Here is a 16,678-nt window from a genome sequence, read left to right on the forward strand (position 1 = left end):
CCCTCCCAGGTGAAAGCACTGTTGAGCCATGACAGCGGCAGTGACCACCTGGCCTTTGTGCGGGCTGTCGCCGGCTGGGAGGAGGTGCTGCGTTGGCAGGACCGCAGCTCCCGGGAGAATTACCTGGAGGAAAACCTGCTCTACGCACCCAGCCTGCGCTTCATCCACGGTCAGTCGGGCCCACACCTGCTCTCCTGAGCCCCTCCCACCCCCACTGAGCTTCTGTCACCTCCAGCCTGTGGCTAGGGGCTGTAGGTCCACCACACATTCTGTCTCCCTAGGACTCATCAAGCAGTTCTCAGAGAACATTTATGAGGCCTTCCTGGTGGGGAAGCCCTCGGACTGCACCCTGGCCTCCGCCCAGTGCAACGAGTACAGTGAGGAGGAGGAGCTGGTGAAGGGCGTGCTGATGGCCGGCCTCTACCCCAACCTCATCCAGGTGCTGCCTCTGGGAGGGAATGGAGTTCACCAGGTCCCAGCCTCCTTCCCTGTCTGCAGCTCCTTGCTCAGCCCCACCCGTCTTTTCCTCCATCCCTGCAGGTGAGGCAGGGCAAGGTCACCCGGCAGGGGAAGTTCAAGCCCAACAGCGTCACATATAGGACCAAATCAGGCAACATCCTGCTGCACAAGTCGACCATTAACAGGTGAGGGCATGCAGGCCTGGATGGGGCAGCTGGGATGGTCCAAAAGGGTGGCCTCACCAGCCCTGTGTTCCCTAGGGAGGCCACACGGTTACGGAGCCGATGGCTGACGTATTTCATGGCAGTCAAGTCCAATGGCAGCGTCTTCGTCCGGGACTCCTCTCAGGTGCACCCGCTAGCTGTGCTGCTGCTGACCGACGGGGACGTGCACATCCGTGGTGGGTGCCTGCAGGCCTCCCGCCCACCCCGCTCTGCAGCTGCTCCTCCGGGGCCTGGCCTCACCACAGTTCCCCACCATCTTTTCCGTTCCCTCAGATGACGGGCGCCGGGCCACCATCTCACTGAGCGACAGTGACCTGCTGCGGCTGGAGGGTGACTCGCGTACCGTGCGGCTGCTGAAGGAGCTGCGGCGGGCCCTGGGCCGCATGGTGGAGCGGAGCCTGCGCAGCGAGCTGGCTGCACTTCCCCCCAGCGTACAGGAGGAGCACGGGCAGCTGCTTGCGCTACTGGCAGAGCTGCTGCGAGGACCCTGTGGCAGCTTTGATGTGCGCAAGACAGCTGACGACTGAGCCCTGCTTCTGCTGGGGCTGTGTACAGAGTGCAAATGTTTATTTAAAATAAAGTTCTATTTATCCCTTGTGACCACTGCTGTCCACTAGGGGCTCCTCTCTCAGGGCCTCCATACACTGGGCCACGGTTCCCCAAAGAGGAAGGAGGAAGGTAGGTAGGTAGAGAAGAGAGTGAGATGATGCTTATTGCTGGGGGACAGGGGCTGGCTGTGGCCCCAAGTCTTAAGAGAGAAGGGTGTTGGAACCTCCTCCCTTCACCAAGAGCATGAAGCAGCGGTGCTGTTAACCACCCCAGTCCCCTGGCACAGCTGCTGCTCTGGGTATCCACCACAGGAAGCCTGTCAGAACTGTCACTGTCCTTGTAGTTTTGGACAGTAAGTAAGCAAGTAAGTAAATGTCAAGTAGCCCTTTATCAGGCAGACTAGGGGAGAGTTCCACAGGTAGCCAAGGCCCAGGGCTATGTGGCACAGTGGTCCTTCCCGTGTCCACATCAACAAGTTCACAGCCGAGGGGCTGAGCTGAGGGCAGGAAGATCCAGGGAGGTGGTAGATGCAAAACGAGACACAGAAGCACGAAGCCTGCGTGATGGGACATCAGGCAGCTTTATTTACTCTTAAAACTGTTACAACAGAATCATGGACTGACACAGGTAATGGCTGAGCCATAAGCAAATCGAGAAGTACAGAAATGTCCCACCCCAAACAAACAGCTGCGGAGTACACATCACACAGGGCCTCTGGTCCCGGCCTTCTCAGGTGCTCTGGAGTGGAGGATCCTTTGAGGGAACTCTGACCACTCCTGTTGTCTACCTAGAGAGCACGCCACTTGGGCCACCTACCCCCAACCTTTGGCCAAAGGAGTGAAAGGACCTGGAACCTGTCATCAACCTCAGCATCCTCATGACCCAAGGACAGACGCAGTGGAGGCAGCAGGTACTCTGGGCCTGTGCTGTTGCCCCTGGGGTGTCTCCTGACTACTCAACCCTGTTTCCTTCCCACTTTCATCCCAGCAGGCCCTTTCTTCCTGCTGACAAAACACTGGCTCCCTCATGTTCTGGGCACAGCAGAAGTGTTCTGCACATGGTCTCTACGGAGGAAAGCTGGTCCCCCTGGCCCAGGCAGCACTTCCTCCGTGAGCCCCTGCAGTTTCCTGGTGTGTGCTTGGGGAGCTAGGGACATGGTGTCAAACTTCCACAAGGCACTGCTACCTCAGAAAGGGGGAGGACCTGTCAGGCCCAGGACAGCCTCCCTGCACATGGAGATCAAATCTAAACCTAGGTCAAGACCCCTACCTTCTCCAGGGATGCCAGGACCAGAGAAGGGCAGAGGTCAGGAGGGGGCCTGAGGAGGCCAAGTCTGGGGCAGCCTCCTCAGAGGCAAATCTACACTGCAGCCAATCCCCCTCCAGAGAAGCCCTTGGAATCTCCCAGGCCATTTCACTACAAACTTATGTTTGAATCCTTTATTAGAAACCATGCAAACTTTAATACAAAAAATACAAGTGCAATAAGAATCTTTGTGTCAATACAGTTCCCGGGATTTCTCCTCACTGCAGCCATCCCAAGGCCTAGCTGGGATGCCCTCTGTGGGCCTTGCCTCTCCTCCCTCCCCTCTCCAGTCAGGGCATAAGGGAAGCAGATAGCCTTAGTCTCATGCCTTTTATTTTTAAATTTCCAGACCTGATTTCCTACTATCTGCATGAGGCTCCCTTGGACATGAGGGCTTACATGTCCTAGGGTGCGGGTGCCGGCCTGAAGGAATTCCATCTCCTGGCCCTTTCTTGTTCTCCAGCCCTGGCTTTTTATCCTAGGGCTGACCACCAGATCCCAGGGAATGGGATAGAGATGCCAAAACCAGCCTCTTGGTTAGAAAAGAAAAGCAGCATACAACAAAATGGCAAAACCAACCAGTCCACGCTCCAAGAGCCCCTTGTGTGCCTGACCGGCTCACCAGCCACAGCCTCTGCACCCCTCTTCCCTGCCGCACCGCCTCCAGGGCCCTAAGCTGCCCACATCCTTCAGCGGGGGTGGCATAAGGATATCTCCGCCCTGTTCCCTCTAACACTTACTGAGGACTTTCATGTAGACATGGCTTCAACCTGCAGAACTATTTCGCCAGTTTTTAGGTTATTAGAAAAAAATAAAAGGACAAAACAAGAAAAATGTGACAGCAGCTAGGCGGGTATGTTAAGCATGGGGACAGGCAGCACTGACCCCCAACTTGGGGCAGGGCAGCAAGAAGGGCCCGACACCACCTGCATGGGGGGGGGGGGGGGGGCGCCCATTTGTGGGACCAGAGGGAGAGGCAGTGGCTTAAGCTCCACGGTCAGCGTCCTGTCACCACTCGGAATCCACCTCCACTCTTCCCTCCAGGTAGATCCAGGGAGGAGGGAGGGCATGTCAGTTTCTTTTGGGTTTGGACCAAAGAACCAAAAAAAGAAGAGGATAGAATCTGGTTCTCCTCTCCTAGATCCCAACTTAGCCTCAACCACCCCAACCCCCTCCCAACCTCCTCCACGGAGCAGTGGCGCAGTGATGGGGCAAGACCAAAGCAGGGAGATGGGCCCAGGCTGGGGAGTGAGAGGAGGTGTGGGGCAGGGCTGCTGCTGCCCCGGACACGCAAAGCAGGAGGGAAGGCGAGCCTAGCGGGCTGCCCAGCACGGCGCCCAAGCGCTCACTGGTCTAGTGGACAGCCCGGGAAAGGGGGCCAAGGACCCGGGAGCCCGAGTTGGGGCCGCCAGGGAAGTGTGGGGGGCGGGAGACAATGTCGGCCCCGTGGTCGGTGCGGGCCCTGGCATTTGCCCGGAACGTCAGCCTGTAGGTCTCAATCTGCAGTGACATGGGAGGAGGGAAGGGAGAGGGGAACAGGGGAGACAAGAGGGGAACACGGGGGAGACGGAAGACGAGACCAGAATGTCATCATTAGATGCCTGGAAAATAAAAGGTTACTTCATTAAAATTTAGGCCACACTCTAGTCAAAAACAAAGGAGTTTCAATTTGCGGCCAGTGGCAGGGCCCCTGGCTGGCCCTTAGGCCGAGCCCAGCCACTTACTTGTCTCCTGGATCTGGCTGTCCAAGGTCTGGGCCTCCCTTTGGTCACCACCCCCTGACAGGGTGGGGTGGCCATTGAGGCCACTGGCTGAAGTGGGGGCGCCAGCTTCAGGCGCTGCCTCAGAGATGGCCGGCTCCTCCCCAGCAGGGGGACCCGGACACAGAGGAGCCTCGCTGCCACCGCCCTCAGTCTACAATGAAACAGTGGGGGAGACAGTGCAGGGTCAGTCGAGGGGGGGAGTGGGATGGGGTGATGGTGGTGGGTTTCACACACAGCCCCCACCCTTGCTGCCCTGGCACCCACTGGCTCAAGGCACAGTTGCTTGGAGAATCCCAGGCAGGTGCCCCGGCCCCACCCACCCCACCTCACCTGGGAGACCGACTCCCGAGTGTCAGGAGCAGCTGGACCAGTGACACACTCTTAGAGCCCCTCTGTGGCATGTGAGGCTCTGATGAAGCCTCTCTGAGGGCAGAGGTGCCAGGCCTCAGGCTGGTACCAAATACGTAGCCATGACAACAGTGAGCAACAAGCCTGAAGGGTAGCCCCCTGAAGGGTGCAGCCCACCCTCCCAAACCCTCCCTGAACCCAGGCCACCCCCTGCACACAGAGTGGGGTCCTCAGTAGCTCCCAGGCAGCCCTGCCTGCACATCTGTCTGGTCAGGAACACAGGTGCTGAGGCCTTGTCTGTGCGGGGCACCATTCTGGGACCAGGGGTCCATGGGAGGCAGAAAGGTGTCCAAGGAGGTATAACCCAGGGAGACTGTGGAGGCCTGGAGGGCTTCATAGGAGGAGGACATTTGGGGGACATGGAACATTCAGTGTGAGGAAGGCAGAGAAGAAAGAACAGCTGCGAGAGGCCACTGGGGAGCTGGAAAGCGTGTGTCGCCAAATACCCAAAAAGTGACAAGGGAGAAGTGGTTTCTAATCGGCATAGTGAGAAATAGGCCTCGATTAAAAACAATAATTCCAGAACTAATAAGGGGATATAATGTGAACAAGGAAAAGAACACAAGGCTTAGGGTCAGAAAAGCCCAGATGTGAATCCTGGTCCACACTCGCTTGCTGTGTCCTTGGACAAGAGACTAAAGCCAAGTTAAGGCCCCACTGAGACGGGCGCGAGAACGGCATCCTCACGAGGTATGGGGGGCACGAACTGAGAGCCTGTGGCAGCAAGGACCCCCCCAGATGTTCCTGGAAGCTGATCAAGGCTTCAGTCAGAGCATCAGGAGAGGATGGGACAGGGGACGGGCTGGGCAGTGGCTGGCACTGGGGAGCAGAGATGGAAAGGAAGGCCCAGGGCAGCGGCTCCTGGCCCCTCTCCCCTGCGCACCTGAACCCGAGCAGCAGCAGCCATCCTTGTGCTCGGGGTCTGCAAGACGCCCCTCATGGGCCCCCCACCCACGGATGACATGGAACATAGGACAGACAGCATCTTGGCACACAAAAGGTCTCACAGTACTGTGGAAGGAGGAAGGGAGGAAAGAGGAGAGAGGGAAGGGAGAAGAGGCCCAGCCAGTCATGAGGATGGGAACCTCTGCCACTTGAGCTCTGTCCCAGAGCCCTGCAGAGGGAGGCCCCAGGCAGGCCCTGCAGAGGGAGGCCCCAGGCAGCCTGCTGTCGCTGGCAGCTAAGAATGTGCTGTCCTGCTCCCAGCCCAGGAGCGGAGCCTGACATGGGGCGGGAACCCACATTCCCCTTGGCGCGAGACAGCTGGGGAGAACTGTGTGGTGCAGAACCCCCGCTCGCCTGGGGGTGGTCTGTGTCCCAGCCCGTGGCCTTCTCAAATGGCTGGATGGGCTCAATTAGGAAGGCCATGGCTCTCAGGAGCAAGGTTCTGCCTCCAGCTGACAGGTGAGGGGTGGCTGGGCTGGGGCCTCTTCACTTCTGCCTCAGTCAGGACTGATGATACACGATGGGAAAATGGCAATGGTGTGGGTGAAGACATGACTCCTGAAGAGACTGAGGGGCGGTGACAGGTGCCTACCTGTGAGGACCCTGACCCTAACTGCATAGTTCCCACCCCTCCCCAGCTGTGTCTCCCCAGTGACCCACTCGCTACCTTCACGGCACCTCCTGCAGGTAGGTGGCCCACATTATCGAGGGATCCCACCTTGGCCTGGGCCTTCTCCTTGAAGTTCAACTTCTGACTTTCAATCTTGACATCTCCTCCACCTGGAACCACAAAGGAACTGGTCACCTAGGGTGGCAGAGGAATATCCCTGCAGGCAAAACCAGGACTAGCGATATGCCCAATCTAGAAATGAGACAGACGTGACCTGTTCTGGGTGGCAAATGAAGAACAGTGAACACGTTTGTCTAAAGAGGACTTCTCGTATCACAGTGAGGCTGAGACAATCTCTCCGTCCAGCCAGTGGGAATACCTCCAAGAGAAGGAAAGCCATCCCTTCCACCACCCCATGCCACAGCTACCGAGCTGCAGGCCAGGCTTGGGCAGGCCTGGGGCTCCGAGCACAGCCTCTAGGGCGAAGCCTCTGCTTCTCTACTCTGTGTGGGAATGCCCTCCCGCTAACTGGGCCATGCAGTGCTTCTCAGGCACAGCCTCACTGAATTCTCATGAATGCCCTGTCATCACGGCCACGGTCCCTGCTTCCCAGCCGGTAAAACTGATGCTGCAAAAGAGAAGGGACTCACCCAGAGTTACCACCAATCTGCTGATTGACAGTGACAGGTTGTGAAAATTGTCTGAGCCCCTAACCGTACCACACTCTAGCAAAAAGAAGGAATAATAAAAAGGACAGAGTGGCCCCGAGGCTGTGCGCTGAGGAAGGAAAGACATGGACCAAGGCAGGCCTGGGATCTAGTGACCTCAGGCTAGGACGGGGAGGGAAAGTGGTCTGAACTCACGCCCAGGGTTCAGAGCTCACTGGCCAGAGTGTGCCCATGAGACCAAGGGGAAGGGTGCGGGACGAGCTGCCCTCAATGAGTACCCAGCCCCTCCCGCGCCCAGCAGCGTGGTTTCCCTTGGGCCCCTTCTCCTGTTCTTCCATCTCCTCTCAGCTCACATGGCGGACCTCCACGCACAGCTTCTGGCCGAGGTCTCCCGGTGTCCCATATTGGGAAACCCAGCCCTGGCAAAAACTAGACCCTAAGTGACTCAGTGTCATTAGAGAAGGAAGTATCTGATAGGAGATTTCCCAGATAAAAGGGGAAAAAACGGTTAGTTAAGGACAGAACTGTTTTGATCTTTCTAAATAGAACACATTCTAAACTGGATCATGCTCTTCGCTGAGAGGGAAAGGGAGTTTTTTTTTTTTTTCTTTTTGGAGACAGAATTTCGCTCTGTTGCTCAGGCTGGAGTGCAATGCCATACTCTCACCTCACTGTAGTCTCTGCCTCCTGGGTTCAAGCAATTCTCCAAAGGCATGCACCACCACACCTAGCTAGTTTTTGTATTTTTAGTAGAGACAGGGTTTCACCATGTTGGCCAGGCTGTTCTCAAACTCCTGACCTCAAGTGATCCGCCCGCTTTGGCCTCCCAAAGTGCTGGGATTACAGGCATGAGACACCGCGCCCGCTCTGAGGGAAGAGAGTTTTGCCTTCACCTTATCTGGCCTGTGGTGGCTAGCCTTCTGGGATACCAGGTCTGCCAGCCAGTGTGCCTGCTGCTGCAGCAGTCCTACTCACAAATCTGCTGTAGACCCAGGAACTAGGACACGAGGCTGCTAGGGGACTACCCAAGGCAAGAGCCCAGCCTCCGCACAGCGACTTCCACAGGGGCGCTGGGCCAACCATGTTACTGGAAGGAAACTGCATTAGTGCCAGCTGCTGAACGCCTCCCATTCTCCTGCCAGGGCTAGCGGCTGATGCTTCACTGGTTGGGAGCACCCTTTGCTCCTGCATCTGATAGGTGGGACCTGAACACTGCCCTCTATACAGCTCCTTCAGCAGTAGCTTCTGTAATCCTCGTTTAGAGCCAATCCAGGTTCTCAGCTCAGAGTGCACCGCTTCCCCAGGCCTAGCTCAATAGTTCCACGCACACAGTAGGTACTCAAGAGAATGCCTGTGCAGATGGCTGCTGTAAGAAACTGCTCCTCCTCCACTTAGAGGTTAGCACCCGAACTCCTGCTCCCTGACAGAATGAGGACTGCGGTGTCCTGGGTAGTCTTCATGGGATGCTAAAGGCACAGAGATGAAACCCTTGCCAGCCAGCAGGCTGCCCAGCTGACCCATGGCAGGACGACATACCCTGGAGACCCAGTGGGCAAGGGAGGCACCACTCACCAGGCTTGTGCTTGATGTTAGCCTTAGACCCACACTTGGAGGAGACCTTAGAGATGTCCACTTTCTTGTTCTGAATCTGAACCTGAAGAGAAGGACACAAAAGACTCATTCAGAGAGAAGGTATACTGTCAGAGCCAACCCCATGCTACCTTTTAAATCTTCTCCATGTTCAGGGTTTCTCGCTCCCTCTGTAAGCTGCTATCTCAGTCTGGTCAAAGACAAGGTCATCTCCCTAAGTACTTAAAAGAGCCCTCGACCCACCCTGGCCCTGCTCTTCACTTCCTTTTTTTTTTTAAAGATGGAGTCTCGCTCTGTTGCCCAGGCTGGAGTACAGTGGTATGATCTCAGCTCGCTATAACCTCCGCCTCCTGGGGTCAAGCAATTCTCCTGCCTCAGCCTCCCGAGTAGCTGGGATTACAGGCGTGTACCACCACATCTGGCTAATTTTTTGTATTTTTAGTAGAGACAAGGTTTCACCATGTTGGCCAGGCTGGTCTCGAACTCCTGACCTCAGGAGATCCACCCACCTCAGATTTCCAGAGCCCAGAGTGCTGGGATTACAGGCGTGAGCCACCACGCCTGGCCTTCACTTTTTTTTTTTTTTTTAAGACGGAGTTTCACTCTTGTTGCCCAGGCTGGCACGATCTTGGCTCACTCCAGCCTCCATCTCCCGGGTTCAAGTGATTCTTCTGCCTCAGCCTCTGGAGTAGCTGGGATTACAGGCATGCGCCACCACGCCCAGCTAATTTTGTATTTTTAGTAGAGATAGGGTTTCTCCATATTGGTCAGGCTGGTCTCGAACTCCTGACCTCAGGTGATCCGCCTGCCTCAGGATCCCAAAGTGCTGGAATTACAGGTGTGAGCCACCACGCCCGGCCACCAGCCTTCACTTCTAACCCCACCTCCAGCCAGACCAAACCACCATTTCCACACCCCACAGGTCTTTCTGTGCAGACCCTGTCCATGCATGCTCCAGACAGCTCTTCTGTCATTTCACCAGGTCCAAACACCAGCACCAAGGCTCCCATGAAATATCCCCTTTATTCCATCTCAAAACCTTACCTATCAACTCCTTGCCCAGAGAACCTGGAATAACATATTTACTTCTAGTCCTTTTCAATGCATTTTCCCCTTGGGAGAGGTGAGGGGGTGGTGTGTGTGTGTGTGTGTGTATGTGTGTGCGTGTGTGTGCGCGTGCGCGCGTGTTGTGTGTGTGTGTGTGTGTAATCATAGTATTCCTGCTTAATCCATGTTATAACAATTTTCCCAGCCAGGTGCAGTGGGTCATGCCTGTAATCCCAGCACTTTGGGAGGCTGAGGCAGGCAGATCACCTGTGGCTAGGAGTTTGAGACCAGCCTGGCCAGCACAGTGAAACTCTATCTCTACTAAAAATGCAAAAATTTGCATTTAAAGGTGGTGCACTTTGGCTGGGCACGGTGGCTCACGCCTGTAATCCCAGCACTTTGGGAGGCTAAGGCGGGCGGATCACGAGGTAGATCGAGACCATCCTGGCTAACATGGTGAAACCCCGTCTCTACTAAAAATACAAAAAAAATTAGCCGGGCGTGGTGGCAGGCGCCTGTAGTCCCAGTACTCGGGAGGCTGAGGCAGGAGAATGGCATGAACTCGGGAGGCAGAGCTTGCAGTGAGCCGAGATCGCGCCACTGCACTCCAGCCTGGGCAACAGAAAGAGACTCTGCCTCAAAAAAAAAAGGTGGTGCATCTTTAAGTCTATAGCCATGCATGCCCTCTGGGTTGCTGGATGGGGATTCCAGCATTCCTGTGAGTGGCCCCGCTGTCCTCTGGTAGGTACTGTGGGAGAGCCTGACTTTCCAACACATCAACTCCATGCAGTGTTGCACCATTCTGGTGGGTTTCACCACAAGCTGTTAAATGGTGAGCTACCTTCTTGAGCCCTGTTTTCCCTTCTTTGGTGTCAGGAAATATAGTCTTCACCATGTTTCCAGAGGACAGATATAATGCCACCAGTATTTTTATATTTGCACCCACAGCCCAAGGCCTGGCACAGAATAACTACCCACAATCCCCAGCTTGCCAGAGCCATTCTCAGTCTTGCCTCTAAAACTTGGCTCATGCCTAACCCAGCAAACCCATTATGTTTTCTTCCCCATCCTTCAATGCCCAGCTCAAAAGGTGCCTTCCATATGGCCTCACATAGCTCTCGCTTCAATCCGTCTCTTTCTCATATCATCTCTTGAAGGGACACCACCAGGAACTATACCATAATGGTTTCACGTGTTTGATAATTACATACAGAGTAGTTAACTACTGTGAAAACACACAGCCTCTACTTTGTCTCATCTTTCCAAAAAGTCTGCAATTTTCCCTAGATAGAAATTTTTTTCTTTTCTCCTCAATCTATAGTTCATTATACAGATATTTATAGGCATCTCCAAAATGGAAGTTTAGGATACAGCACAGATACCTCCTCCTAAGTATGTGCTGATGACACCATTGTAAGCACTTTATCTGGGTTTAAAACAAGGTATCTTGTTATTTGTTAGGGGAAGAAATGGCCAATTCAAGAAGAGGGAGACATGAAGACCTCATCCAAACATCTCCCTATCCTTATCCCCCATAAGAGAGGGCACAGGGAAGGGTACTTTTACCAGCCAAAGATCTGGTAGCTGCTTAAACAAACCCAACATGGGTCTTCAAGCAATGGTGACAAGCTCATCTTAGCTGTAACCACAACAGCACCTGCAAGAAGTTAACAGTCACTCTCCAAGGCCAGGGCCCTCACCAAGATGTAGAGCCACACATTTCTTTCTTGTTTTCTTTTGAGACAGGGTCTCACTCTGCCACCCAGGATGAAGTGCAGAGGCATGACCTTAGCTCACTGTAGCCTCAACCTCCCAGGCTCAAGCCCCTCAAGTGGCTGAGACTACAGGCGCACACCACCATGCTCAGCTAATTTTTGCATTTTTTTGTAGAGAAGGGGTTTCGCCAAGTGGCCCAGGCTGGTCTCGAATTTCTGGGCTGAAGCAACCCACTTGCCTTGGCCTCCCAAAGTACTTGGATTACAAGTGTGAGCCACTGCATCGGCCAGGGCCACAGATTTCTTGACAGTGTTCCATATTTGAAGCCTCTATCTCCTGACCTTTTGTCTAGTATGCAATTAAAGAATAGTTGAGGGGCAGTCAGTTTCACGTTATGGATGTATTCCAGCTGGTAAATGAAGAAGTAATGCTAGAATTAGTCTTACCATGGCATATGCCTACTGAACCCACAGGTCCAGGAATTGCCAACATCACAAAAAAAGAGACAACCGAAGAATGAGACATGAATGTAATTTCTCACAGAATAAACCTCATTACCTACTTACATGTCATGCTAGCATGTGGGGAAAAAACCAAAACCAAATAAATTTAAAGAAAATTGAGGGACAACAGAATATGTTAATTAAAACCATGAGGATGTAATTAGAAGAATCCAGATTCTAGGACAAACCACTGAGCTTACCCATCAAGGAAATTACCAGTAAAAAAAAGAATGAGCCAGGCACAGTGGCTCACACCTGTAATCCCAGCACTTTGGGAGGGCTGACGCGGGTGGATCATTTGAGGTCAGGAGTTCGAGAACAGCCTGGGCAACACGGTGAGACCCTGTCTCTACTAAAAAATACAAAAGTTAGGCTGGGTGCAGTGGCTCATGCCTGTAATCCCAGCACTTTGGGAGGCTGAGGTGGGTGGATCACCTGAGGTCAGGAGTTCAAGACCAGCCTGACCAATATGGTAAAACCCCATCTCTACAAAAAATACTAAAATTAGCTGGGTGTGCTGGTGGGCACTGTAGTCCCAGTTACTCGGGAGGCTGAGACAGAATTCTTGAACCCAGGAGGCAGAGGCTGCAATGAGCCGAGATCGTGCCATTGCACTCCACCCTGGGTGACAAAACGAGACTCCGTTTTTTTTTTTTTTTTTTTTTTTTGAGACCAAATCTCACTTTGTCGCCAGGCTGGAGTCCAATGGCATGATTTCAACTCACTGCAACCTCCGACTGCCTGGTTCAAGCGATTCTCCTGCCTCAGCTTTCCAAGTAGCTGGGATTATAGGCACGCACCACCACGCCCAGCTGATTTTTGTATTTTTAGTACAGCCGGGGTTTCACTGTGTTGGCCAGGATGGTCTAGAACTCCTGACCTTGTGACCCACCTGCCTCAGCCTCCCAAAGTGTTGGGATTACAGGTGTGAGCCACCACGCCCAGCCAAGACTCTGTCTTTAAAACAACAACAACAACAACAACAATAAGAACCCAAAAGTTAGCAGGGCATGGTGGTGCACGCCTGTAATCCTGGCTACTCAGGAGGCTGAGGCAGGAGAATTGATTGAGCCCAGAAGGCGGAGGTTGCAGTGAGCCAAAATCACGCCACTGCACTCCAGCCTGGGCCACAGAGTGAGACTTTGTCTCAAAAACAAAACAAAACAAAACAAAACAAAACAAAAAAAGCTGCTGGCTCACACCTGTAATCCTAGCACTTTGGGAGGCCGAGGTGGGCGGATCACAAGGTCAGGAGATCGAGACCATCCTGGCTAACACGGTGAAACCCCATCTCTGCTAAAAATACAAAAAATTAGCTGGGCGTGGCAGCGGGTGCCTGTAGTCCCAGCTACTCAGGAGGCTGAGACAGGAGAATCACTTGAACCCGGGAGGCGGAGGTTTCAGTGAGCCGAGATCGCGCCACTGCACTCCAGCCTGGGTGACAGAGGGAGACTCTGTCTCCAAAAAAAAAAAAAAAAAAAAAAAAAAAAAAAAAAAAACCTAGGTAGCTCACACCATGAAACAGATGTAGTTTCTGACATAAGAGTCCTATGTTAGGAATATATCCTAGAGAAATAACTTGAAATGTTAAAGCTATTTATACAAAACTATGATTTTAAATGTGTTATAGCTTCATGCCTGAGGGACAGAGCGAGACTGTGTCTCAAAAAAAAAAAAAAAAAAAAGAATGGAGTGGGGACTTGTAGAGTAAAAGCAGCTTAAGATTAAAAGAGTTATAGCTTGTATTATCTTATTAGTGTTACTATTTTAAATATATGGATCAATTTTTTCCTTTTTTTTTGTTGAGACGGAGTCTCGCTCTGTCGCCCAGGCTGGAGTGCAGTGGCGTGATCTTGCCTCACTGCAACCTCTGCCTCCCGGGTTCAAGCGATTCTCCTGCATCAGCCTCCTGAGTAGCTGGTACTACAGGCACGTGCCACCACACCCAGCTAATTTTTTGTATTTTTAGTAGAGATGGGGTTTCACCGTGTTAGCCAGGATGGTCTCGATCTCCTGACCTCATGATCCGCCTGCCTCAGCCTCCCAAATTGCTGGGATTACAGGCGTGAGCCACCGCGCCCAGCTATATGCTGAAGTATTAACAAATAAATAATATATCTAGGACTGGCTTCAAAATACTTGGGATAGGCATATACAGATAAACCAAGACTGCTCATGTAGATAGTAAATGAGGCAGGGTAAAAGGTACATCAGGTTCATTTTACTGTTTTTTTCTACTTGTCTGTGTTTGAAAATTCCCACAATAAAAAGTTGTTTTTTTTTTTTTTTGGTTTTTGTTTTTTGAGACGGAGTTTCGCTCTTGTTGCCCAGGCTGGAGTGCAATGGCACAATCTCGGCTCACCATAACCTCCGCCTCCCAGGATCAAGCGATTCTCCTGCTTCAGCCTCCAGAGTAGCTGGGATTATAGGCATGCACCACTAGGCCTGGCTAATTTTGTACTTTTAATAGAGACGGGGTTTCTCCATGTTGGTCAGGCTGGTCTCGAACTCCCGACCTCAGGTGATCTGCCTGCCTTGGCTTCCCACAGTGCTGGGATTACAGGCATGAGCCGCTGTGCCCAGCCCAGTAAAAAGTTTTAAAAAGCTTAACTGAGCCTCACTCACTTTAATAAAGTCCACCACCTCTAGGCTACAGCTCTCCCTCCTTAGGTGGCTATGTGGAGGAGTCTACAGTCTGCTTCCAAACGATTCCCCCACACCACCCTGCCTCCACTCTATGCTCCAGCCTCAGGGAACCATGTGCGGCGCCTCCTTCATGGGCTGGCCCAAGTGTCCCCTCCTCAGGGACTGCAGAAGCCACGCTGGCTCTCTGTGGTCCTAGGAGCAATCACGGCATCACACACCTTGCTCTGCTTGTGCTTACACAGGCTGCCTGCCGCTCTATGAGAGCCTGCAGGCACACTCCAGGTACCAAAACATGCTGTCAGGAGGTCTCAGCGCCCACTACACATGCACAGCCCCTTGCAAGGGTGAAATGGAACCAAAACGGACACAAAATCTTAACTGGGACCAGCCACAGAAGAAGCCACTACATTGGCACTGGCTCATCACTCCCCTCCCTCCCCTCCGCTGGTGTCCTCCTGGCTCTCATCAAGGGGTATGTCTGTCTGTCTGTCGGGGGCATTTTTGGAGCACTAACTAGGATCCTGTTTGGAGCCTCTCATCCCTGTGGTAACTGCGTTATTTCTGTGTGTGTGTGGGTGTGTGTGTGTGTGTGTGTGTGTGTGTGTGTGTGTGTGGAGTGGTGGGGGGTGTAATGCTGTTCTGTCTGCACAGCAGGTCCTCCTCCCTTTTTTTTCAGTGTCTCTCTCTGTCACCCAGGCTGAAGTGTGGTGGTGCCATCACGGCTCATTGCAGTCTCAACTACCCAGGCTCAAGCAATCCTCCCCTCTCAGCCTCCTGAGAAGCTAGAACCACAGGCACATGCCACCTAATGCTGCCAGGCACATGTCTAATTTAAAATTGCTTTGAAACCCAGGCTGGTTTCGAAGCAATCCTCCTGCCTGGGCCTCCCAGGGCCACTGTACCTGGCCTTATTTTAAAAGATATTTTTTTTGGGACTGGGCGCAGTAGCTCTTGCTATAATCCCAGCACTTTGGGAGGCCAAGGTGGGTGGATCACCTGAGGTCAGGAGTTCGAGACCAGCCTGCCCAATATAGCAAAACCCCGTCTCTACTAAAAGTACAAAAATTAGCCCAGGTGCGGTGGCTCATGCCTGTAATCCCAGCACTTTGGGAGGCCGGGGCGGGCGGATCATGAGGTCAGGAGATGGAGACCATTCTGGCTAACATGGTGAAACCCCGTCTCTACTAAAAAATATAAAAAATTAGCTGGGCATTGTGGCGGGCGCCTGTAGTCCCAGCTACTCGGGAGGCTGAAGCAGGAGAATAGCATCAATCCGGGAGGCGGAGCTTGCAGTGAGCCGAGATCGCACCACTGCACTCCAGCCTTGGTGACAGATCGAGACTTCGTCTCAAAAATAAAACAATAACATAACATAATATAAAATACAAAAATTAGCTAGGCATGGTGGCAGGCGCCTGTAATCCCAGCTACTCGGGAAGCTGACGAAGGAGAATCGCTTGAACCTGGGAGGTAGAGGTTGCAGTGGGCCGAGATTACGCCACTGCACTCCAGGCTGGGCGACAGAGCAAGACTTTTTTTTGTAGAGACGGGGGTCTTACTATGGTGCCCAGCCGGGGGGCTCATCATTTTAAACTGCACATTTCCTTGTGGTGGCTTTAGGGAGGGACTGACAGAGATTATGGAAGGAAACAAAGCACCTGGGTCCAGCTGTGGTCAGCTGTTGTTTATCCTCATCTTCCCACCAGGAAAGATGGCTCACAGTAGTCTCCCTAATTCTCTGTTTAAGGAAGCCTCCTAAAGTGAAAAGGCTTTAAAAATACATTCACCCTCAAAACAACAAAACAAAACAAAAAACCCTACACATGTGAGGTCATGTGTAGGCAGTGTGGAAAGATCACAGCAGGTGATACATTAATGATGACTATTTTCAGAGCTCTTATATGCACCACACAACACACACAAATATATCTCTATGTCTCACCTACACAAGTGACCCGGTTCCCTCAGATCCCCTGTTCACCTTCTGTTTTCATCCAGGACAAAGCCAGGCTCAGCAGCTGCCTGGGCCCCTTGTGGGCTGGATCTTTGTCACCTCACTTCAGCTGATCCTATTCCAGGCTGACTAATTAGTCTGGTCAAGCAACTCCACCCGAGTGTAAAGGATGCCATTTCTACCCAGGCCAGGAAGAGGCAGTGGTGAGAAGATGACCAGGAAGGAGGGGCAGGAAGGAGAGTTGTGTGGGGCAAGAATGAAAGCTCATGGCCGCATTCCTCATGATACAAC

At 52.9% G+C, this 16,678-nt stretch overlaps 2 protein-coding genes and 1 non-coding gene across 79 annotated transcripts in view; 2 read left to right on the plus strand and 1 right to left on the minus strand.

Annotated features, from left to right (window-relative positions):
* Positions 1–1,283, plus strand: part of DHX30 (DExH-box helicase 30) — a 47,604-nt gene extending 46,321 nt beyond the window's left edge. For all 31 annotated transcript variants that reach the window (XM_063805730.1, XM_054681810.2, XM_063805716.1 and 28 more), the window contains 5 exons: positions 10–169; positions 282–439; positions 541–644; positions 720–859; positions 957–1,283. In XM_063805730.1, the coding sequence (XP_063661800.1) occupies positions 10–169; positions 282–439; positions 541–644; positions 720–859; positions 957–1,210 (816 nt within the window). In that variant the 3' untranslated portion in view covers positions 1,211–1,283. The remainder of the gene's footprint in view (positions 1–9; positions 170–281; positions 440–540; positions 645–719; positions 860–956) is intronic.
* Positions 645–719, plus strand: MIR1226 (microRNA mir-1226). The gene has a single exon (NR_035531.1). It is a non-coding gene; the product is annotated as a microRNA mir-1226 (primary transcript).
* Positions 1,284–1,793: 510 nt separating the features above from the next.
* The window catches only part of MAP4 (microtubule associated protein 4), a 232,064-nt gene continuing 217,179 nt past the window's right edge, over positions 1,794–16,678 (minus strand). For 25 of the 47 annotated variants that reach the window (XM_063805704.1, XM_054681803.2, XM_054681800.2 and 22 more), the window contains 4 exons: positions 8,504–8,585; positions 6,321–6,433; positions 4,262–4,451; positions 1,794–4,138 (listed from right to left, as the gene is read on the minus strand). In XM_063805704.1, coding sequence (XP_063661774.1) covers positions 4,131–4,138; positions 4,262–4,451; positions 6,321–6,433; positions 8,504–8,585 — 393 coding nt within the window. In that variant the 3' untranslated portion in view covers positions 1,794–4,130. The remainder of the gene's footprint in view (positions 4,139–4,261; positions 4,452–6,320; positions 6,434–8,503; positions 8,586–16,678) is intronic. The other 22 variants (XM_054681795.2, XM_054681804.2, XM_054681801.2 and 19 more) reach the window with 1 other exon arrangement.

Source organism: Pan troglodytes, chromosome 2 (genome assembly GCF_028858775.2).
Source record: "Pan troglodytes isolate AG18354 chromosome 2, NHGRI_mPanTro3-v2.0_pri, whole genome shotgun sequence".
NCBI classification, from domain to species: domain Eukaryota; kingdom Metazoa; phylum Chordata; class Mammalia; order Primates; family Hominidae; genus Pan; species Pan troglodytes.